We start from the raw sequence: 24,969 nt of genomic DNA, 5'->3' as shown, positions 1-24,969 counted from the left end.
TACAAGTTAACCAGGAAGGACTTAAAGAGAGAGCTAAGGGGGGTCAGGAGGGGACATGAGAAATCATTGGCATGTAGGATCAAGGAAAACCCTAAAGCTTTCTGTAGGTGTGTCAGGAATAAAAGAACAACTAGGGTAAAGTTAGGACCAATCAAGGACAGAAGTGAGAGGTTGTGCGTGGAGTCCGAGGAGATGGGGAAGCGCTAAATGAATATTTTTTTGTCAGTATTCACACAGGAAAAAGACATTTTTGTCGAGGAGAATACGAGATACAGGCTACTGGACTAGACAGGGTCAGTTAGACTCGAAACGTCAGCTCTTTTCTCTCCTTACAGATGCTGCAGGACCTGCTGAGATTTTCCGGCATTTTCTCTTTTGGTTTCAGATTCTACCTGGTGTCCTAGCCAACATTGATTACTGTGCTGTCTTGTTTGTCTAATTTTGATGGCATGTTTTAACAGTAATTGCACTTTGATAAGTCCTTCATTGGTACTTTATGATCTAGTCGAGAGCAAACTGTTCCTGACTTTCCCTCTCGATCTTTGAATATGTCTAGGTGGGGAGTACAAGGATTGATGTGATAAATGTACTTTAGTTTTATTCTACTGAAGAAGTTAAAATGTCACGGGGGTGTCAGTTCCATGCTTTATTTCTCTTCCAGGGCACATTGGAGACTTTAGGGTTAAAAGTCCCATGACCAAGAAAACTTACTGCAACAGCAACTGAAAGCCTGTAATCTTTTCAATCCACACATGTAAAAAAAAAAAGCAGACGTCAACACTACACTCCTGCTGTATTTTTCAGTGGTCTGTCATGTGTTTGTAGTGATTAATAAGGTCAGCTGAGTGGATTTCATAGAAATTAAGTTCCCTGATTGGGGCTGTTGGTCTGGTTCAGTCAGAGAGCCCTGGCTAACAGATCTAAACAGTGTCAGAGGTTCTGTTTGCCCTGAGTGCTGACTCTGAGAATGCTGGACTACTGTCAAGTTCCATGCGCATGTAAATAAAGGGTGACTTGGTGGTGGGATATTGGCCTCTGTGGAGCAATTTCAGTGTTAATGTCAGTTTATTCCCCTTTTAATGCCAGATTGGAATCCTTGGAAGAAGACATTATCTTGAAAGGAGTAAAATTGATTGTGGTGGACTCAGTTGCATCAGTAGTTCGCAAAGAATTTGATACCAGGCTCCAGGGTAACCTGTCAGAGCGTAGTAACCTGCTGTCAAGTGAAGCTGCCACGCTGAAATTTTTGGCAGAAGAATTCTCCATTCCGGTAAGACCATAGGCCTTTTTTTCTGTTTGTGGTTGTGATTGGTTTGTTGGAGCTTGTTAACACCTATTGTTAAATGAGCCAGCACTGTATTAGTGGCTGCAGTGGTAATACAGATAGAAAAATGTTGCATGCTTTGGATGTTGGTGCAGTGCTTAAGTGATGGTATTATGAGCAATGTTACTCTTAGAAACCTATAAAGGCTAGACCTCCTTTCCTGCCTACTTGCTTTCCCTGGTAGTTCATATCTAGAGCACTTGACATAGTCAAGGTAGAGCTGTTGTCAGCAACTAGTCCAGAGGTTTAATGTCTCCTTAGAATTAATTCTTTATGTTGAGCTATACTTAATTGCCACAATAAATAATACTGAACATTCTTGCTTGAAATGAACTATATACAATGCTGTGAGGAATGCAATAAGCTAGAAAATTGGAAACAATTTGCAAATCAGCAGAAGATCACTTTTATTTTTTTTAAAAAAAGGGAGAAATTAAACTGCAAGAGAGCCAGTCAGTTATAGAAAAGAAAAACCGAAGGTGCTTCCACAAATAGAATTTTGCAATAAAATGAAAATAGCTAAAGTGAGCATTTTTGTTTTAGATTATTAAACTGATGAATTAATAATGGGAGAGGAGAAACAGACAGAAGCTTTGAAGAAAGCATTTTGTGTCTGTCTTCACACCAGAAAACTTAAATTGTTACAAGAATAGTGAAAACATGAATCATGAAGCAAAAAGGAAAGAGAAACTTAAAATGAATGTAATCAGGAGATAAAAAACATGTCTGACCGTCCACATCCCAGGGTCTTAAAATAATTAGTTTCAGATTATACATTTGTCCTCCACAGGCCAGTCTGTCATTGGGACAATCTGTTATTGTGAAGTAGTGGCATAACATTTTCTCTCATTTGGAAGATCATAATTTAACATGGTTTTGTGAAGTTTAAATTATGTTTGACAAATGTGTTTTGAGTTCTTATAAAGATGTAATTATCAGAGTAGATAATGGGAACCACTAGATGTGGTGTATTTGCATTTTCGAAAGGCATTTGATAAGGTGCCATGTAAAAGGTTACTAATAAGAATAGAGCTTATGTACTGGGGTGATATGTTAGCATGGAGAGAGGGATTGACTAAATATCAGAACAGCTCTGACGAAGAGTGATTTAGACTCAAACTGTTAGCTTGTTCTAAATAATTTTCGGTTTGGCAAACTGTAATGAGAAACCAGTGTTGGGTTTCAACTATTTGGGTCTGCTGACAATACAGTAAAATGCAATACAGTAAGGGAAGATGTAAGTTTGCAAAATGATATAGATAGGTAGGTGAGTGGCAAAATTTTGGCAGACGGATTTAATGCAGAAAAATGAGTTCATGCATATTGGTAGGAAGTATAGAAGTGGAGAATATTGTTTAACTGGAAAGCTTGCAGAATGCTGTAGTAGAAAGGGGTCTGGATGTTTTCATATATGAATCACCAGAAGTTTAGTATGCAAGTACAGGAAGTAATTAGGAAGGTATGTGGAATGTTGGTTTTTATTGTAAGGAGAATAGAATATAAAGTAGGGAAGTTGTGCCGCACCTATACAGGGTAGATCACTCCTTGAGCACGGTGTACATTTTTTAGATCATTTTGCTAATGGAAGAATATACTTGATTGGAAACAGTTCAGAGAAGGATCAGTCAGCTGTAGGACGTTGTCTTTGGGAAAGGCTGAGCAGATTGTGCCTAAACTCATTGGAGTTTGGAAAAAATGAAGCGATTTGATCAAAGTATAAAAGATTCTGAGGGTACATGACAAATTCAGTGCAGAAAGGATATTATTCCTTGATGAAATCTAAAACAGGGGACTCAGTTTGAAAGTAATCTCCTATTTAAGATAGAGAAGAGAATAAATTTCTTGCCTCGAAGGGTCATTAATTTTTGATTCCAGAGAGTAATGGAAGCTAGTTTATTGAATATATTCAAGGCTAGGTATAAGGAATGTGATTCTATTTAGGGGACTGAAGTGAGAAAGGGCTGTTTTTTAAAAAAAAATCAACATTTTGATGCACGTATTGAAATGCAAATAACCTGAGACCCATGGTAGGAATTGTAGGTATCTGTTTGAACAAGAAGTTGATTGGTCTATGGACTAGAGATGGTTATCAGTGACCGAGCCTTTTTTTTTCCCAACAACCGCATGAACAACTTAGAGTTGGGGAAAAAATTACGAAGAGAAAGTGTTCAGTTCTTCCTCTGCAGTCAAAACTCACTGTAAGCCTGAAGTATCCTAGTTTATCTTTTCTACAACAGTTGTTGTAAGCTGTGACTTTTAACCGACAAATCAGAAGCTCTTTAATAAGTGTACCAGCCACCTTGTGTCTCTTACCATTCAGTAGAAGCAACTCAAGAAAAACAACTGAAGCAACATGCTCACCAGCAGAAGAGTTGTAAGGATCATCTTAAGAACAGTATCTTGGAATAAAGACTAATCAACTGCTTTCTTCTTTCCCTCTGTTAATAACCTATTTTACCTCATTGTTTGTTTGGACAACGATAACAGAAGACCATGAAGAAAGAAATAAGAAAAGAGAATATTGAATCTAGTGTAAGCTAGCTAGTAATCTAAAAGGGGATTGCAAGAGTTTCTTCAGATTTATATAAAGTGCAAAAGAGAGATGAAAGTGCATGTTGAGCCACTGGAAAATGATGCTGGAGGAGCAGTAATGGGGCACAAAGGAGTGGCTGAGGAACTGAATAAGTACTTCAAGTCAATCTTCACAGTGGAAAACACGAGTAATATCCCAAACATTCATGAGAGTTGGGGGGCAGAGGTGGCTCTGGTGGCCAACACCAAGGAGAAGGTGCTAGAAAAACTGAAAGGTCTGAAGATGGACTACACCATTGAAGAAGATAGCTGAAGAAGTAGTGGAGGCGTTAATGTTGCTCTTTCAGGATGTATTGGAGTCAAGGAGCATCATGGAGGACTGGAAAATCACCAATGTAACCCCCCGTTTAAGAAGGGAGTAAGGCAAAAGATGGGAAATTATAGGCTAATTAACCTGAACTCAGTTGTTGGAAAGATTTTGGAGTCCATTGTGAAGGATGAGATTTCTGAATACTTTGAAGTGAATGGAAAAATAGGGCAAAGTCAGCATGGTTTGATCAAGGGGAGGTCATGCCTGACAAACCTGTTAGAATTCTTTGAGGAGGTAATTAGACCAAGGAGAGCCAATGGATGTCATCTACCTGGACTTCAAGAAGGCATTTGACAATGTGCTGTAAAGAAGGCTGCTGAGTATGATAAGGGCCCATAATGTTAGAGGGCAAGGTATTAGCATGGATAGAACATTGCTTTCTGCCAGACAGCCAGAGAGTGAGGATAAAAGAGTCCTTCTCAGGATGGCAACTAGTGACTAGTGGTGTTCCAGAAGGGTCTTTGTAAGTTTTTTAAAAGGTCTTTAACTTTTGTGATGAATCTAGTAATATCAAGTCTTGATTTCCAACACCCGACCCCAGTGAGGCATAACATAAGTTAGACAGATTTTTGAACCACAAGGAGATGAAGATAGGGTAAGACAGGGGATTTAAGGCCCAATTAGTTCAGCTATCACCTTATTGAATGATGGCATAAGCTTGAAGAGCTGAATGGTCTACTCTTGCTACTATTTCTTCTGATCGTATTAGTACACTAAAGGTCAACAATTAGCTCTTTGGAAATGATGTTCTAGCTCAACTTGCTACATTGCTGATTGTTTTCCATCGTACTTTCTGTTTGTGGGATCAAGGCATTAAATTTGAGTGCAGGCATTATGTATGTTTTGCTCAAAGGTACTTGAATGGTTGCCTTTATCTTTTCTTTGCCTGGACAGTTTCTAAGAACTGCTTTGCCTTGCCTATTTCTTGAACAGGGAATTGCTCAAATGAGAACATCTATTTTTGAGGCTCCCCAGTGATGCATTGAGACCAGACAGTAAGGAAGCCAAGAGGCCTTTTAATGTTTGTGCATTGGGTTGTTAACGATACACATGATTATGAATGGATCTGTTTGTTTACTCCAATTCTGGGCTCTCAAAAGAAAAGTATAAAGAGAGTTGGATGAAGTGATAGTGTCCCTATCTTTGTGCCAGAAGGCCTAGGTTCAAGTCCCACCTGTTCCAGTTGTGTGTCAAAATCTGCTTGGACTGGTTGGATCTAAAAATATCTAAAGAGAGCCTGATTCTCTGACACAGTAATGTGATAGTGATCTCAATAGACAAGCAAAACAGAAGCTTGCTGACAGCAAAGTCTGTTGGATGATATTCAGTTTAGTTTGAAATTAAGACTGATCTGGGTCTTTGGAACGTGACAAAGTTCAGCTTTTCAGGGCTTATTAGCTTGTCAGTTTTAGAGACAGTTTCCACCAAGAGATGAAGAGAGACTTGCAATTTCTGGTGTCTTCCTTACTGATGACTTAGCTCAGTAAAACATAAAGCTAACTCCAGAAAGAGTTACTAGGCAACTATTAGTATAGAGGTTCCTGCAATAGTATTTTCAAAACTAGCTTTTCTAGTATTTAAGGTCCATAAACCCCATATCTTATTTTGTTTGTTTCTTTTTCTCCAAAGTCATTCAGTTTTTTCTGCAAACAGTAGGTGGCTTAGAGCATACCCTCAGCTGTTGACCTCATTCTATGATAAAGTTACATGGTAAACACTTTTCAGTCTAGAAAATATCCAAACAATTCCATATTTTTGAATATCTTTTACAGTCCTTGAATATGAAAAAAATATATTCCCAATAATTTGTTGTGTTTAGGAAAAGAGCCTGAGGCACACTGGACAAACAGCCTGTGAGCTTCAGTAAGAGCAACCATGATAACAACATTGTTTTTAAAACGTTCTAGGAGAAAGTGAGGACTGTAGATGCTGGAGATCAGAGCTGAAAATGTGTTGCTGGAAAAGCGCAGCAGGTCAGGCAGCATCCAAGGAGCAGGCGAATCCTGAAGAAGGGCTCATGCCCGAAACATCAATTCTCTTGCTCCTTGGATGCTGCCTGACCTGCTGCGCTTTTCCAGCAACGCATTTTCAGCATTGTTTTTAAAAAGCCCATCTGAATTGCTAATGCCCTGAATGGGAGGAAATCTACCATTCTTCCCTGGTCTGGCCCACATGTGACTCCAGACCCACAGTAATGTGGTTGGGTCTTAACTGCAGTGGCCTCGCAAGCAGCTCACCTCAAGCTGTGTTTTCTGAATTAATCTACTATCAAGGAAAGGAATGGTGTCGTGTTTGGTACTGCAAGAGTACATCAGAGCCTGGACATTTTATGGCGAGTAATTATCACCTGCTTCTCGATGCCTGTCCACCATCTCTACAAGACACAAGAAGGTGATGAAATGCTCTCCACTTTTCTGCATAACTGCAACAATACTGAAGATACCTGACTTCATCTGGAGCAAAGCAGTCCACAAGCTTGACACTCCATATACTACCTTCAATATTCAGTACCTTCATCACCAATGCATTGTGTACCATCCATAAGATATGCTGCAGCAACTCCACAGGCTCCTTTGATAGTACCTTCTAAAACCCGTAACCATGCCCTAGATGAACGAGGGCAGCAGGTGTACTGAAACTCCACCACATGTAAGTTTCCTTCAAAGCCACATCTTGGACCGACTTGCAATTATATTGCTGACCTTCACTGTTTCTGGATCAAAATACTGGAACTCCCTAACAACACTGAGTGTCCCTCTGCATCAAGGACGGCAGTGGTTGAAGAAAGTGGCTCACTTAAACCTTCTCAAGAGCAATTAGAAATGGGTAACAAATATTGGCTATATCAATGACTTCCATATTCCATACATGAGTAAAATATCATAGAGTCTCAATATGGAAGCAGGCTATTCAGCCCGTCAAGTGCACACATCCTCCGAAGAGCATTCCACCCAGACACGGCCCCCCCCCACCCGAACCCAATAACCTTGTTTTCTCCCTGGCTAATCTACTTACCTTACACTATGGACAATTTAGCATGGTTGATCCAGCTAAACTGCATATCTTTGGATTATGGGAGGAAACTGGACCACCCAGAAGAAACCCATGCAGACATGGGGAGAATCTGCAAACTCCACACAGACAGTTGACATTTAGCTTGGATCCATTTCACAGGGCCTGCAAGGTAAGAATGTTATCGATATTTGAAGGCAGCAATCTTCTCCTGTTTATTGTTATTTTGCATCATGAGGAATTTGTATAATGCTTCCAGCATATATTCTCTTGCTCCTGTTTGCTTCTCCTGTAACAATGTTAGACAGATAAAGCCTAAAATAAGTGGAGGGAATTTCTTCCAACTCCCACATCCAACAGGAGTGTTTACGGAAATCTGTAATTGAAATGTACCAGTTGATTCCCTAGCAATCTGGGCAAGTGAAATCATCCTCTGGGACATTAGGCTCAACTCTTGACACTGTCACGGAAACAGATGTTAAGAAGTATCCACGATGAAAATAAGCCAGAAAGTATTTACAAAAGCATAATATCATACATACAGGAAATCTGAAATGTAAGTAGGAAATGCTAGAAACCACTAGCTGTGGAGAGAGAAATATATACTAGTTCGAGGACCGTGTTGTCGTAACTCTGGTTAAACTTTCCAGCTTTCTGTTTTTACTGCCCCTTTCCAACTTCTACGTGTTGTGTTCTGCACCCTAACAGATTGCTGCTTGCTTCCTATTTCAATAAACCACTGTAGAACTAAATGACTACAATTCAGGATTTGCAGGAGAGGTTTCAATCTCTCTTTGCTGAGTTGATTGTGCTTGTTGCAAATGTCTAGAATCAAATTGATGCGTTTATTTGGTTTATATAACGTGATGCAAACTTATATATTTTTGGGAATTTGAGTTCTAAAGCAAAGGCAAAAAGGATTTTTGGTTTTCAGTGCTGTGGAGGTCTGATCTGTTCTGTTTTTAAGCATCAGAAAGTTATTGGCATATTGAGCAAAGATGGTCTTTTTGCGAAATCAGTTGACTTGAGCAATTGACTCAACAAGCCACCTGGTGTGATAGTCGCTGTTTATTACTGACTTGAGTTTTTGCAGTCAGGGCGGGGAAGCAGTTTGAGCTCAGAAGAAAACATCTCTGTCGGCAGAATGGTCGCTTAGTTTTGGCGGCCTACAGACCAACAGAGTTAGAAAGAAGTCTTCAACTATTTTAGTGTACAGGACTGAAAAATATCCTTAGCTGTTTTTAAAGGGCTCAATGAGGAAACATTAGTGAGTTAGCTTGTTTATTTGACGAAGAAAATCACATCTGGTGAATGTACAGAAAACTGCTGTAAAGAAGCCCTCTGTCATCTTCAATTGAGTGAGAAATTTTGAGGTGGGTAAAAGAACGTTACTTCATTGGCGTTGAGTGTCTGCAAAGGATTTTTGTTGGAAAATAAAGTTAGAATTTGTTTTTTTTTGTCTATTAAACTTATGGCCTTTTGTTAAAAGAACACTGGCAACCTCTTCTGAAAACGATCAGTGACTGATAACGATGATAATCAAATTGCACAAATCAACTTATGGTCTATGAAGCCAGGTTTTACTGGAATCTGACTTGTCAAGTATTACCATCTGCTAGAATCGTAACAATAGGGTTACAGGCGAGGGTCAAACCAAAGGGTTCAGCTCCTTTTTATATTGAATAATCAAAAACTGCGTTGCAGGCTGGAATTAAATGCAATGGCCTCTTTCTGCACTGTTGGGATTCTATGATTTGGTTGTATAGATACTGTATTCTGCCATGTTAAGGTAACTGTTCTGAGGTCACCTTGTACTCTGTCATCCATTGAACCTGCCTGTTTACACATTATAGGTTCCAAAGTAGCCAAGTTATAAGGGTCACTGGACCCAAAACATCTGCTTTCTCTCTACAGGTGCTGCCAGATCTGCTGAGTGTATCCAGCAATTTCTGTTTTCGTTAGGCTGATCCTTGGTTGGATCTACAACATACTATTCCAGAAAACTGTCCAAAATACGTTCTATTAGTTCTTCCTCCTGGCTGCCTCTGCCAATCTGACTATCCCAATCTACATGAAGGTTAAAATCAGCCCTGATAAATGTACTGCCTTTGTTACATGCTCTCATCATCTCCTCATTTATAAAGTGTCACGTTGTATAGCTATCGTGTTGTCGTCTTTATAAATTCTTAACTTACGCATTTGGATTCCAAGTCTTCCAATCGAAGATCATTCTCATACTTTATTCCACCTTGTAATAACAGTGCTACTCTACCATCCTTTTCCTTCCTGTCTGTCCTTTTGAAAAGTCACACACCCCTGAATATTTGGTTCCCAGATTTGATCTCCTTGTAGCCATGTCTCGGTAATGGCTGTAGTGGTGCAACAATAAGGTTAAATAGTTGACTGCCCTAATGGTGCTTGCTGTTAAATCTTTGGCAAGCTACTGAAAGACTGCAGTGGAATTATTTTACCTCAATAACTCATCGTCTTTGTGAGAGGAATGATGAAAAGTAGGTGAACACAAAAGACGACAGCAGTAATCTTTTGACATTTGTAAGGATTGAGTTGGGTGCCGGTCATGATAAAGAACTTGTAAGGGGTAAAATGAACTTACCCCTGGAAGCCCATCTCCAGCACTGGAGCAGGTTATTTGTACATCTGCATTTTTCGCTCAGCAGTGTGACAATTTGATGGAACTGCTAATATCACAATGTCCTTTCTCCCCCATCCTGAACAACAAGCACTTGCATTTAGATGGCACCATGATGCTTCTCAAGGCTTTTTACAGAGGCAATATTGAACAAAATTTGTCACTTACTATCTTTATTAGGGCACAAACCTTATCCATTTTATATGACCGATTTGCTTATGAGATTTACTTGAAGCCGCAGCGAAAGGCTGAGAGGTTTAGAATGTAGAGTTTAGTTCAGGTTCCATGTCACTCTTAAGACAGCAGTAAATTGTGCGATTTCTATTTCCTGGCTCCAACACTGGAATATTCCTTCCCTTCAAAGTTAGGTTTGGACTTTTTTTTTAATATGATCAATTTTGGTTTCCTTTGGAAACAGCAGTTGGGACACGTCACTTCATGAAACTTACTCTGGAACAAATGTCGGCCCTGAAATCTAAATGAGTGTCTCATATTTATAGCAGAGTGCAATAAACCCAAATTGTATACATTTGTAAAAGGCTGGCCCCTCTTCAGTCAGCTCCATTGTTTTCCCTTTTTTGCACTTGAAGGTTTAAGCACTGAAGGCACAGTGGACATAGATCTTGACTTTCTTTGACTAAGACAGATCATGATGGGCTATCAGTTGAATAGTTCATTTAGTATCTCTTCTCTGGCTCAGAAAAAAAAGGCTCTTCAGCCTAAATATTTTATTCAAGTCCTTATACTCCACTTGAGTCTCTTCCCCCGTCTTTTCTCATCTAAATTTACCTCAGGAACTCTCTTTTTTTGTGTTGTTCCCTTTTCTCTCATGCGCCTTTCTAGTTTCCCCTTAAATCCATCAGTAGTTTTCACTTCAACCACAGCACTGTTTGGATAAAGAAGTTTTTTCTGCATACTTTAATGGATTTTCTGCTTATTAGCTTATATTGACAACCACTGTTATGCTCTTCAACATGAGAAAAGATTATATCTCTCTCTCTGTCACTTGAAACCTTTTATAACCTTAAAGACTTCTAATAGATCGCTCTGCCATTTTTTTAAGAGAGAGGCGACTCCGTCTGCCAATCTTTTCCGATATGCGTCCTCATAGTTTTCTGATTTGGAGATGCCAGTGTTGGACTGGGGTGTACAAAGTTTAAAATCGCACAACACCAGGTTATAGTGCAACAGGTTTAACTGGAAGCCCTAGCTTTCGGAGCGACGCTTCTTCATCAGGTGGTTGTCAGGTGGTTGTTAAACCTGTTGCACTATAACCTGCTTATTGTGTGATTTAAAACTTCATAGATTTCTGGTAAGCCTTCTCTGCACCAAATCCTGTCCCACTGTGTCCTTTCCGTGATGTATGGACCAGATCTGCCCAGAACACTGAGAGGTCTATACAAGGTTTGATACAGATTTAACATTACTTCCCAATTTTTCAATTCTATCCCTCTAGAATTAAAGCCTAGTACTTTAGTTTTTTTTATGTAATGGCCCCTCCATCCTCCCCATTCTTAATTCCATTGATTTACCTTGCTTCAATCTGCCAGAGCAGTAGGCAAGCACCAACGGTCGTGAAGGTGTGACCTGACTAATTGAGGAACCTCACTATTCTTCATACAAGAGTCAACCATAATGACTCAAAGAAAGAAGCACATTGAAAGCATGCTTTTCAAGATCCAGAGGTGTCCCAAGTGCTACACAGCTAAATAAATACTTGTGTTTTGAAGTACAAATAACTGATGAAGTATGGGAAACATGGCAGCCACTTTGTACACTACCAGCTCCCATAAAACAACATTGTAATAAATGAGCAAGTTGTTGTTATATCTTCCAGTTAGTATGCAATGTATCTTTAAGAAACATGCCCATGATATCATCATTGTATAATAGTGCGTGACCTGTGTTATGGACTAGGCCAGACCCTTATAGAACTCAGTCTATCCAAGCTAGACTTAAGTATACTGTTCTGAATATGCACAACAGTCCCAATAAGCAAACTCCCTTTTTAAAAACCAGTATCAATGGAACATGTGCTTGCAGGTTGAAGTCGAAGGGCAGAGAGGGGGAGAGAGAGCGAGAGAGTTCCCACACAGCTCATTGTTGAACTTCTCACCAGTTCAAGACTGCACTAAACTGCTCAGCGAGAGAGCTGACCACTCCCCTGTCATTATACAGGTCACTTCTAAAACATGACCACTTTAGCCTGAAGTCTCATCTGCTTACATATAAACAAAAGGCCTCTCAAAATCCTTTTCATCTTTGTACCAAACCAGCTGAATTGGAGCCCGGCCTGGTTTATTGCCCGTCTGAGAAAAATCAAGGGCAGAGTTCCGTGAGCCAAGGAACTAGCTTTGTGACACCTGAGGGTACAAAGATCTCCGATTTCACCTTTACTGCGGTCACCTGAAGCGTGAGGTTATAGTCCAACAGGTTTATTTGGAAGCACTGACTTTCAGAGCGCTACTTCATCAGTGAGTGGTGGAGTAGAACCATAAGACAGAACTTATAGCAAAAGGTTACAGTGTCAAGCAACTGAAATGATATATTCAACAAACCTAGATTGTTAGTTCTTTCATCTTTTAGAATACTTTTGTTGGTTTTGGTTCTTTAATATGTCTGTCCCAAAACTACTTTTAAGTCACTTTCTCAGCAAAAGGTTTTATAGCAAAAGGTGACATCTCAGCTCAGACAATGCCTTAAAGGTGTACGGTTAGTGTCTGTCTGCCAATCTTGAATCAGATTGGTTCTATTTCCAAAGTGCATGTTTTGAGCAAAACTGGAATGTATCTGCAAATATTACTTTGCACATACAAATTCATCCCATAAACTTGTGTGTGTGCGTGCAGGAGTGAGACACAGAATGTGTGTGTGTGTGAGAGAGTGTATTTGTGTGTGTGTGCAAGCTTGGTAGCGCGTGTGTGAGCGCGATGGGGTATAAGCCTGTGAGAGGGTGCATGCGTGAGTAAGAGTGTGGGGGGTGTATTGTTTCTGTATGAGAGGGGGATACAGACAGACTCTAGCCTCAGACCTTTAATGCATTGTCTGAGCTGAGATGTCACCTTTTGTTATAAAACTTCAAATTATCTTGAGAGTGTGACTTAAAAGAAGTTCTGGGGTTTACATATTAAAGAACCGAAACCAACAAACCCATTCTAAAAGATGAAAAACTTAACAATCTTGGTTTGTTCAATATACCATTTCAGTTGCATGACCCTGTAATCTTTTGATATACAATCTGTGTCTTATGGTCCTGCTTCACAACTTCCTGATGAAGGAGCAGTGCTCCAAAAGCTTCCAAATAAACCTGTTGGACTACAACCTGGTGTTGTGATTTTGAACTTTGTCCACCACGTTCCAGCACCAGCTCCTCCATATCACCTGAAGCATGACACACTGATGGAAAGAAGCTGTTGTCTATAACTGATGTTATAATTTGATGTTAGCCCAGGCGCAGATGTGCCTGCGACTGTACATATCAGAATGCATAATATATGTCCACCTTAACTTGTGCTTTCGGAACGAAAATAAGTATTGCCCAAGGGTGGAGGTAAAGCCCACACCATGGTGCCAGATCACAGTTCATGTCTTTTAGTGAGTGTGTGTTCATCTTAGTTGAAGGAACAAAAGTCTGCCATAACTCTGAGGAAATCACCCCTTTTGCGAATAGTGCCACAGCGATTTTATTTTTTAACATCCGTCTGAGAGAACAATCAAGGCCATAGTTTAAAAACTAATTCTAAAGACCTATCCCGAACAGCATCATTCCTTCAATATTGTACTAGTGTGTCAGACTAGTTTCTGCTGCGGGACTTGAGTCTACAATCGCCTGATTCCAAAGTGGAAGTGCTATCTATTGAGTAAGCTGACACATATGAACATTAAATCTGCGTACAGCTGCAAATAGTTGCTGACCTAGCCCAGACTATTAGAATGTGAGGTTATGAGTGCATTGCTAGTGCACAGGGTGTGTCAACCTAGAGTTTACACTGAGTCTCTCAGTTGGGACTTGGACATATGGCTTTCTGACTCAGACACAGAACCACTGAACCACGGGCAACACTGACTTTTTACTTACTGTTCTGATGAACAGAGCTGTCTGCTTGATTGGCTTCCTCATCATCTGGCCTAAATACCAACTTATTTCATCATTGGCCCATTGTGGCAGCAGTGTGTACCACTTACATTATGCACTGCAGAAATTTGCCAAGGCTGCTTTGACAGCACCTTCCAAAATGGCAACCTCTTACCCCCTCGAAGAACAAGTGCAGCAGCTGCAAGGGATTACCCCTATTAACAAATTTCCCTCCAGGTCCCTCACAACGTTGTTGAATTGGAACTATATCACTGTTCCTTCATTATCACTGGGTCAAAATCATTGAACTCCCTTCCTAACAATACTAATGACACCGCATACGTTAGGATTGAGTAATAAACATTTAATCGGCCAGTGATGTTCATATAATGCGAATGGACGCAAGCAGCCCAATCAAGGAATACATTGTGATTTTAGTGGTTATGCTTACAGTAGAGCCCATGTTTGAATGAGCATTCCTCTTTGGCTCTGTAGAGACCAGGCTTGTCAATCCTCTGGATGAGACTCAAAATGAATGAATCATCTTTTAGGCACTGTGAGGAGTGTGGAAAATTGGGTCACATTATAAGTTTTTCACTCAGTGACTATTATAGTTGAGAGTGTGGTGCTGGAAAAGCACAGCAGGTCAGGCGGTGTCCGAGGAGCAGGAGAATTGACGTTTTGGGCAAAGATCCTTCATCAGGAATGAGGCTGTGAGCCGAGTGGGTGGTTAGATAAATGGGAGTGGGTGGGCCTGGGGGGAAATGTAGCTGAGAGTGCGATAGGTAGATGGAGCTGGGAGTGAAGGTGATAGGCTGGAGAGGAGGGTGGAGCGGATAGGTGGGAAGGAAGATGGACAGGTAGGACAGGCAGAAGATGAGGCACTCTTCCTCCAGGCATCAGGTGGTGAGGGAGTGGCAATGGTGGAGGCCCAGTACCTGCATGTCCTTGGAGGGGAAGGGGAATTGAAGTGTTCAGCCACGGGGCGGTGGGGTTAGTTGGTGTCATCTCCTGCCTCGGGACCCTCCAACCCCATGGCATCGATGTGGATTTCACCAGTTTCTCATTTTCCCCCTTCTTCTCCCCCCCCACCTTATCCCAGTTCTAACCTTCCAACTCTGCACCGCCCTCATGACCCCTGTCCTACCCGTCCCACCTATCCACTCCCCCCCTCCTCTCCAATCTATCACCTTCACCCACACCTCCATCTCCATCATCCAGCGCACTCACAGCCTACCTTTCCCCCAGCCTCACCACAAATCAACTTTTCTTCTTCTTTATTAACCTTGGCTCTGTGCTGGTTGAGTCCATGTGACAGTCTGTCAACCTAAACACTGGGCGTCGCACAGCACTTGAAGCTTATGGACTTTGAGACAGAAGATTTTAAAGGGTTTAAAACTTGCTTGAGTTAGTTCCGCCTAGTGGAGACCAGAACTGTGGGTCCGAAGCATCAAGAAAGCAAAATTGCAACTGGTGTTTATGGCAACAAGTGAAAATCCTCCTGATGTATGTACCCAACTGTGGGCAGTAGTAGTACACAAGGTCTGGGTTCAAGTCCTAATTATTTTAGAGCTAATGTTAGAACATGTCTGAAGTTGATTAAAACTATCTATAGACTTAGCCACCTTATTGATCAATTGAAAGAGGGTGTGACTGTGGAAGAAGTGTTCCCAGCATGGCAGTCTCTCTGGTCTGGCATAGCCTCAGCGTGGCCTCCCAGCGTCGAGGTGATTTCCAGAGTGATGTCCTAACCTCATGAACCTCGAGGTGAAGTCCGGTGTTGTCTGGAGTCAGGGCGCGGTGTGGACTGGAGGTTAGGTGCCAGCATGGACTGGAGGTTAGGTGCCAGCATGAACTGGGTTGGAAAACCATTGTTATGACCTTTACTTGCTGCAATGCTGGACATTTGATTTCTCTATTTTCTAAGATCTTGTAATTAAAGAAGCTGTACCGAGGTACCTTTTGTAGCTAAGATGATGCTCTAAGTTGCAATGTGGACAGGGATCTGTGCTGGGACCACTGTTGTTTCTGATACACATAAATGATCTGGAAGAAAGTGTAGGTGATCTGATTAGCAAGTTTACAGATGACAATAAGATTGGTGGAGTAGCAGATAATGTAGAGGACTGTCAGAGAATGCAGCAGAATTTCGATAGACTGGAGAATTGGGTGGAAAAATGGCAGATGGTGTTCCATCTGGGCAAATGCGAGGTGATGCATATTGGAAGATCCAATTCAAGAGCAAGCTGTACAGTAAATGGTAAAGGTAATGGTGTATAGAGAGATCTGAGTGTTCAGGTCCACTGTACCCTGAAGGTGGCAATACAGATCAGTAGAGTGGTCAAGAAGGTATACGGCATGCTTTCATTCATTGGGCGGGTTATTGAGTGCAAGAGTTGGCAGGTCGTGTTACACTTGTATAAGACTTTGGTTTGGCCGCATTTGGAATACTGCATACAGTTCTGATAGCCACATTACCAAAAGGATGTGGATGCTTTGGAGAGGGTGCAGAGGAGGTTCACCAGGATATTGCCTGGTTATGGAGGGCGCAAGCTATGAAGAGAAGTTGAGTAAATTAGGACTATTTTCATGAGAAAGGTAGAAGTTGAGGGGGGACCTGGTTGAGGTCTGCAAAAATCATAAAAGAGGTGTAGACAGGGTGGATAGCAAGAAACTTTTTTCCTCAGAGTGGAGTCTCAAGTACTTGGGGTCATGAGTTCAAGGTGAGACAGTGAGTCAAAGGGAGATATGCATGGAGAGTTCTTTACGCAGAGGGTGATGGGTGTCTGGAATGCATTGCCAGCGGAGGTGATAGAGGTGGGCATGATAGCGTCATTTAAGATGATAAAAACATGAATGGGCAGGGAGCAGAGGGATACAGATCTTTGGAAAATTGGCGACAGGTTTAGATAGAGGATCTGGATCAGCACAGACTTGGAGGGCCGAAGGCCTGTTCCTGTGCTGTGATTTTCTTTTTTATTCTTCTTTGTTCTATAAACTTTTCACTGCACTCGTTTGAGTAGATGTGACAATAAAGTTAATTCAGTTCAATTTAATTCAAGTGTTCACCTTGTTAATTAACTACTGAGCCCTTTCACTACTTCTCATTGCTCTCCAGGAGAAAAGTATGAAAATATCATTGCAGCCAAACCCAGTTTTGGATATGGATCAATAACGACAAAACTTACTGAATTGAGTTTTCATGTTCTCTGAAGCATTACAGCATTATAACCACTGATTCGAGCAGCTAACATAGGACAAGCCAGGCATTACAGCAAGGTTGGACATACATAGAGTAGCATCTTTACCTACTGCCTTGCTGGCCCTAAATTTTGCATGATTAGCGTTTAATATGGAGTATGTTACGAACTATAATAACTTTGAAGTTCAGAACATTGCGTGACCTTTACTCGCTGCTTGTATGAAATTCTACAGGCCGTTTCCTTGTTTTCAGTTACTTATTACCTCAAGCTAAGGTATATAAATATCTGTTCAATTAAAGAAAAATGAAATCAGAAATTTTTGGAAGCACTATTATTTTCGCCTTTTAAATGCCAACTTCTTTTATGCCTGTAGTTAAACTCAATTTAATCTGTTGCTTTGTCTTTTGCATTTCAGTCCTCTTGTCTTTCATTCTGTTGCTGGATTTCTACTTCTCTTGCTGCAGCTTTGTGTTTTTTTTTCTCCCAGTTCTCTCCAAGAACTTGTCTCTGTTTGACCCTTTAGTGTGTGTCTACTGCTCCCTTCCCTCTCCCTGCCATGTCACTGTCTTGATCTTTACTCTAGATTGTGTTGCTGAGGGGGGGGAGAGAGCCATACAATGTGAAGCATGTGGAAGATGGACAGTGTTTGTTAGCTATTCACTGCATTTAATTTTTTTTTGTACAGCGTTGAATTGCAGTTATTGGGTTACTCGTTTGAACTTTTGGCTGATTTTATTCAATTGCAGTACTGGCTTTCAGCCAATAGATGGTGATGTTCAGCTGATTATATGCCTTGGTCCCATTTGTTCTCCGGAAGTTGTGGGTGGATGAGACAGAAACAGAAATTGCTGGCGAAACTCAGCAAGTCTGGCAGTATCTGTGGGGAGAAAGCAGAGTTCCTGTTTTGAGTCTGGTGACTCTTTATTGGAACTGCACTCACCTAGCATCTGCAGTTCTTTATTTTATTTTAGTGGGAGGATGGGAATTGGACTGTGTTCGTCTGGGGCAATTGCTGAGGCCATGATTCAATTTTGAGCCATTTCTCTAACTGGATTTAACAATTGCAGAGAGGCTGTCATGAAATCAGATCCCATTTTAAAATAAAGCAAATTCTCATCAACTTTTAACGTGCTATAGAATCTTTTTATATTGGTTGTTTCGGGAGGACAGTTCAAAATCTAGTCTTACTTGAAATGTTTGCTTGGAGATGTGGTACAGTTTTATGTAGAGGAGGAGCCAAAGGACAGGTGCTTTTCAAATTTTGAGAGATGTTTGTGCCACAAATAAAATTGAATAATTGTGCATCCTTTCAGATGCCAGCTACATTTTTAAAAGTTAGGTCTCACTCGGGTGTAGAATTTGCTCTTAGTGCAATTAAACTAATAGAGTCCGGCTGGGTGATAAAGATCCCTTGACACTACAGTATTCGAACATGATTTGGTATACTGGGGAATGTCCCTGTCTCAATCAAAGCTCAAGTACTGATTATCTGGCTGTTTATTTCATGGCTATGTGTGGATACTGCTCTGCATGGACTGACAACTGTTTTGCTGTACACGATGGGGAAGAGTAGCCTGGATTCGTAATGCAGGGACTTAGGCATTTGCTCTAGGTACACTGAAGTTAACAGCTAGTCTTGGCAGTGAAGCTATTGGATTGTCCTTTTCCTATTAAAAATAGGATGGAGTTTGAAACACTGACAAATCAGCCATGATACCATTGAATGGTAAGCATGCTTGAGGGGCTGAGTGGAAAACTCCTGCTCCTTGGAGTAGAGCAGGCTAGAAGGGCTGAATGGCCCACTTTTGCTCTTTTGTTCATGTGCTACACAAATGTCCTTCAGCAGAGCAAATCTGCTGCCTGTACCTGCTCTGGCCTCTGCCTGACTCCAGACCAACACAACATTGTGGCTCTAAGTGGCCCTCAAATCGTCTGGCAAGTCACTCAGTTGAATCAAAGTCCCTCAGAAAAGTTAAGAAGGAACAAAACTGGGCAGACCACCATCTATTGACCAGGCACTGGACCCTGCAAAGAAAGCTAATACTCTGGCTAATACTCTGGGCTTGTACCAAAATTGGTGCGCACACATAGACGGAGGTGAATCCAAACTCATCCATGTCGAGCTCTGGTTAGAAGAAGCACTGAAGGTGGAAATGGCATAAAATTGTACTTTGTATTTAGGGACTCGCATTACCAAGCAGGGCTCAGTAGCACTACTAGTGACTGAGCTGGTCAGTCTTTAAGTAAGTAATTGCTAGACTGAATTTGTGCAAGTGGTGAGAAGCAACAGGAGGGAAACACCTACTGGGTGTTGACCTCACAGTCTACCTGCTGCAGATATCCAGGACAGTATTTGTAGAAGCAAATGCCGCATGGTCTTCACAGGGGACAGCATCCATTTTCATGCTGAGGATATCTTCCGTCATGTTGTGTGGCACTATCAGTGTCCTGATGAAGGGTTTCTGCCTGAAATGTTGACTTTCCTGCTCGTCGGATGCTCTCTGACGGCTGAGCTTTTCCAGCTTCACATTATTGACGTGTCTCCGAGTGCTCAATAGACCTGGCAACTCAAGACTGGGCATCCGTGAAGTGGTTTGAGCCATTAGCGATAGAAGAATTTATGCGACTACAATTTATAACCTCATGGCTCAGCATATCCCCTAACTCTAACATAAAACTCGGGGATCAACTCCAACTCAGTAGAAAAAAATAGGAGACCATTCCAGGAGTATCATCAGGGATCCTTAAAAGGGGGTGTCAGAGTGAGCCCAAAGTCAGTAGATCAGATCCAAGTTCTGTAGTCCTGTGCAATTTTGTTAATGAAATGAATTAATAAACAACTCACTGGAGGTGGAGGCTGAACAAATGTGTCTCACTTCCATGTTGGGGAGATCAGCACATCAGTGTGAAAGAGAAGACTAATGTATTTGTATCTATTTTTAACCATGATCCCCCTGAGCCAGGAGACCAGGTTCAAATCCGACCTGTTCCACAGGTGTGTAATTCATCTCTCAACAGGCTGATGAGGAAATGCTTCTAAAGGCCTGATGAAACTCTGACTTCTCCGCAGGTGTCTCAGTCCAAATTCGTACACCAGGCCATGCCGCAACAATAATAGGAGCCCAGTGCTTTTGAGGGGGTTGTCTCCGGTTTGCTGCTGACGGTAACTGGGAACAGGGTTATCAAGTGTCGGATTTTAAATGAAAGTTATTTCAAGCTGTTGGACTTGAAAATCATACTAATTCTTTAGTGGCTGTCAGCTCTGGCCTGTCCCTATACCAATCATGACCCAGTAATTAGGAGATGCACTGGGGTAGTCTTGAGGTGACAGCAGACCTACGTTCTCATTCCAAATTGCAAATATTTCTGATTTCATTGTTTCCACTGAATGTTTGGTAAGATCAAGTCTTCTGAATTTAAAATGGCACTGCATTGCAACGTTCTCTTTGGAATTTTCTTTCTCATTTTCACCTTGGGGGATTTGAGTTTAAAGTGACACCACATGCTGTGTGTGGACTTTGCAACTGGTTTCATGTGTGAGGCTGAGAGAGCACTGCTGTGGTGCTTTGTTGTTGCAGTTATTCCTTTGAAATTCTCTGCAGTGCAGTTTCCCTGCACTCTCCGGCACTTCATAAGGCCATCCCTCTGTCATAGCTCAATGTACAAATTCAAGCTTCAAGTTTAAAACTACCTGTCTGGTGCCTATTTCACATTTCCAACCCTTGTAATGGCTGGGAGAAGTTGCAGAAACAGTTATTCCTGTTGCTTGTTGTCAATGCACCCTTCTGGAGTAGCACTGGTGTTCCTTGGTGACAAAATCAAGTCATGAGGCTTTGCAAAGGTCACTTGATAAGTATGGGTCAGCAAAGAGACTTCAGTGCAGGATAACAAATCAATTGGTCTCCAGTGTTACCCTGTGCATTCATGATGTCAATTACAGACTGTCTTTGACTATTTCTTTGTATTCCTCCCCGATCCACATTGTTCTGTGCACAATTGATCCCAGTTCCCCTAGCAGTAATGGATCTTTTGCATGAGCCTCAGAGGGGAGATAGCTTTTATCCACTCGGTGGCACTTCCAACAGTACAGCAGTCCCTCAGTACAACATTGACATTGCGAGTCTAGATTTTGTGTTGAAGTCACTGGAATGGGTCTTGAACCCATGTCTTTCCGACTCAGACACGAGCGACCTACTACTGAACCACGGCAGACGTTTGATTGTGAACGCTCAGACTCTTTCCAGGCTCCGATGATATAAATAGGCCTCAGTGGTGGAGCCCTATTGTTTTCCAGATCCATTTCTTGTTCAGCTTTGGGAAAAATCGCATTTGGTGATTGAGTATTAACTGACTTACTTGGATCCCTTCGGCTTCATTTATTGAAGGTAGAAAAGCAAGTCAGGAGAGTGATGGAATGCAGCACTCAGGAAGCTTGACACCATTCCCAGACAAAGCAGCCCGCTTGACTGGCACCATATCCGCAAGCATCCACTCCCTCCACCACTGACACTTAAAAGCAGCAGTGTGTGCTGATTCTCCTGCTCCTCGGGTGCTGCCTGACCTGCTGTGTTTTTCCAGCACCACACTCGACTCTGATCTCCAGCATCTGCAGTCCTCACTTTTTGCTAGCAGCAGTGTACGCCATCTACAAAATGCAAAAATTCAACAAATATCCTTCGTCAGCACCTTCCATACCCACAACCACTTCCATCTCGATGGACAAGGGCAGCATATATATGGAAACACCACCACCTGCAAGTTCCCCTCCAGGCCAGTTACCATCCTGACTTGGAAATATATCACCGTTTCTTCAGTGTTATTGGATCAGAATCCTGGGATTCCTTCCCTAAGGGCATTGTGGCTCTACCTGTAGCACATGGACTGCAGCGGTTCAAGAAGGCAGCTCACCACCACCTTCTCAAGGGCAAAGATGGATGAGCAATAAATGCTGGCCAGCCAGCAACACCCATGCCCCGTGCAATAATATTTTTAAAAACTTCCAATTCCTTTGTCCTATTCCTGACCCTATGCAGTTCACTAAATGTCATTTACTTCTGCATGTGGAGCTCCTCACTGTCATTTTTAGTTGCTTACTTTGAATTAAGATGTCTGTTAGCTTGTCTGTAGATGGCAGAAAATCTGACAATGATGAGCCCTCCCCGATATAAATCTTTGAAATGTTACATTTGGCTTTACTTTGCCAGGAAGTTTAAGTATTTATTAAATGTGGAGGGAGATTTTATTGACTGTTGCTCATGGTAACAGTATTCTTTCTCCCTTCATGTACTCAAAAGTGCTTTGTACTAAAGTACCTTTCACAAATTGGGCTTGAGAAGTTTTAAATATCTTTTGAACCACATCGTTCAACAATTGTCTATTTTGCATTTTTTTAATGCTTGCAGCTAACTATATTTGCAGCTAACTGCTGAAAATAAAGGATCTAATTTGCATTGTATGCATGTAGAATACTGTTAAGATGTTTTATGGAGTGTTCCTACTTCTGGGCCAGATGTTCTGAGTTCAAGTCCCACCTATGATGAAAATATTTTGTTTTAAAAAAATCTGCTGCTGTAGGGAATGTAATAAGTGGTTATATAACGTAAACTGCATTAATGTCGTGCTTTTCTGTCTATGAAGTGCCACACTGATCTTTCCAGCATGGGGGTTGGATGTAACTAAACTACCGGATTCATGGTCGCAGTGTAAGGAAGGGTGAGAACAAGTTTGGTGGAAACACTGAGTTGTGTGAAAAGCTTTGAAGTGTGAATTACAACATGGTGTATGGCTCCGTGAGGAGGTGCTTCACAAAAGAACTTGCACAGAAGTATAAAAGCAAATTACTGCGGATGCTGGAATCTGAAACCAAAAGAGAAAATGCTGGAAAATCTCAGCAGGTCTGGCAGCATCTGTAATGAGAGAAAAGAGCTGAAGTTTCGAGTCTAACTGACCCTTTGTCAAAGCTAAAAAAGGGGAGAAAGAGGGAGGTCCCTATTTCTCCCCTTTCTTCGCTTTAACAAAGGGTCAGTTAGACTCGATGTCAGCTCTTTTCTCTCCTTACAAATGCTGCCAGACCTGCTGAGATTTTCCAGCATTTTCTCTTTTGGTTGCACAGAAGTGAGCCTTCAGCCATTGAGGAGGTTTTGGGAGAATTGATTAAAAGTTCATTGAAAGTTGGTCTTTTAAGGTGGATGTTTTCGCAAGAAAGTGAATTGGACAAGTAGAGGGATTTAAGGAAAGAATTCTATCATGTAGGAATTAGTCAGTTGAAGATATGGCTGCAGGTGTTTGGGGCAATGGTAGGAAATTCCTGAGACTGAAGTCAGAAGATAGGGAGTTAAGTGTGCTGTAGTTTGGGGGGAGTTGAAGCTAAGGAAAGTAATTCCATGAACAAATCTGCATAGCTGGATGAGAGTTTTATACTTAATGATACCACGTGCTGGGAACAAATGTGAATTAACAAGAAGGATGGTGTAGCATATGGGGCAGTTTGGTTGACCTGAAATTTAAGGAAGGGCAAAAATGGGCGACTGGCAAGGAAATCATCATAATACTCAAGTCTGAAGTACGAAAACATTAATGAGGGTTTTACTGATGATTGAGCTGAGGCTAGGGCAATATTAGGGACTTAGAGTCATAGAGATGAACAGCATGGAAACAGACCCTTTGGTCCACATCATGAATATTGGGATAGATATTTTTTGTTTGGGCTCATATGGCTCAGGAGCTCAGCGTATGAAGTAGGATTTGATGGTTATGAGCTAAGTTTCAGAGACTGGCACATTATTTAGGGAGGGAATTGGAATTTGTGGAAGGAACTGGAGATGATGCTGTTGGACTAATCAACATTTAAGCAGAGGCTGTTACAACTCCTTCAAGAGCGGAGTGCTCTCAGGATAGAGCGAGGTCTGAACCTGTGGTCCACAGCAGCCAAGGACAGTGTACAGGTGGAGAAGAAAGGGGACCGTAACAATAAATTCTTGGGGCATTCTGGAGGGAATAGAGTGGGTTGAGCTGGAGGTTGCAAAGCAACAAGAGTGAACCAAACCAAGGAAGTTCCACTGAATTGGATGATATGACACAGACTGAATAAAAGGAAGATCTGTGTGAGGTCTGAGTCAGGACTTTAGACATATTGATGACAACAAAGGATATTCTCTGTGAATACAGTGCACTATCAGTGTTAACTTCAGCTAGGAATGGCAGAGGGATAGAAACTTTTAAGACTGTCAAAAGGTGCTGTGGAAACTACGACCAGTCAGTATGACTTTGGTGGTGGGGCAGCATTTAGAACCAATAACTTGGAACAAAATTAATAGTCACATGAAAAATGCACATTAGTGAAGAAAACCAGATGGTTTTGTTTTACGCAAATTGGGTTTAACTAACTAAGTTGCGTGACATTTTTTGATGAGGTTAATGTTGTTTAGCTTGATAAGGTGCCACACATAAGATTTGTGAGCAATGTTGTAGCTCATGGAATAAAAGGGGCAGTAGCAATAAGCATATGAAATTGGCTGAGTTAAAGGAAACAGAGTATAAGTGGTTAATAAATGCATTTTGGGCCAGCAGAGTTTCCTGGGGGACAGTGTTGGGACTCCTGCCTTTCCTGACATATTGATGATGTCAATTTTGATACACAAAGCAAAAGCTCCAAATTTGTGGATTAGAGTAACTCGAAAGCATTGCAAATGATGAGGGAGATAGCTCAGAGCTTCAAAAGGGCATGGGCAATGTTGGTGGAATGGACTGACAAGTCGGAGAGGAAATGTAATATTCAGAAGCACAGAGTGATTAATTTGGGCA

At 41.5% G+C, this 24,969-nt stretch overlaps 1 protein-coding gene across 5 annotated transcripts in view; it reads left to right on the top strand.

The window, feature by feature from the left end:
* Nucleotides 1–24,969, top strand: part of rad51b (RAD51 paralog B) — a 520,835-nt gene that overhangs the window by 39,782 nt on the left and 456,084 nt on the right. For all 5 annotated transcript variants that reach the window (XM_072569304.1, XM_072569303.1, XM_072569302.1 and 2 more), the window contains exon 7: nucleotides 1,087–1,270. In XM_072569304.1, coding sequence (XP_072425405.1) covers nucleotides 1,087–1,270 — 184 coding nt within the window. The remainder of the gene's footprint in view (nucleotides 1–1,086; nucleotides 1,271–24,969) is intronic.

Source organism: Chiloscyllium punctatum, chromosome 4 (assembly GCF_047496795.1).
Source record: "Chiloscyllium punctatum isolate Juve2018m chromosome 4, sChiPun1.3, whole genome shotgun sequence".
NCBI classification, from domain to species: Eukaryota; Metazoa; Chordata; class Chondrichthyes; order Orectolobiformes; family Hemiscylliidae; genus Chiloscyllium; species Chiloscyllium punctatum.
The sequence above is the reverse complement of the archived record's forward strand: the minus strand, read 5'-3'. Positions and strand labels throughout refer to the sequence as shown.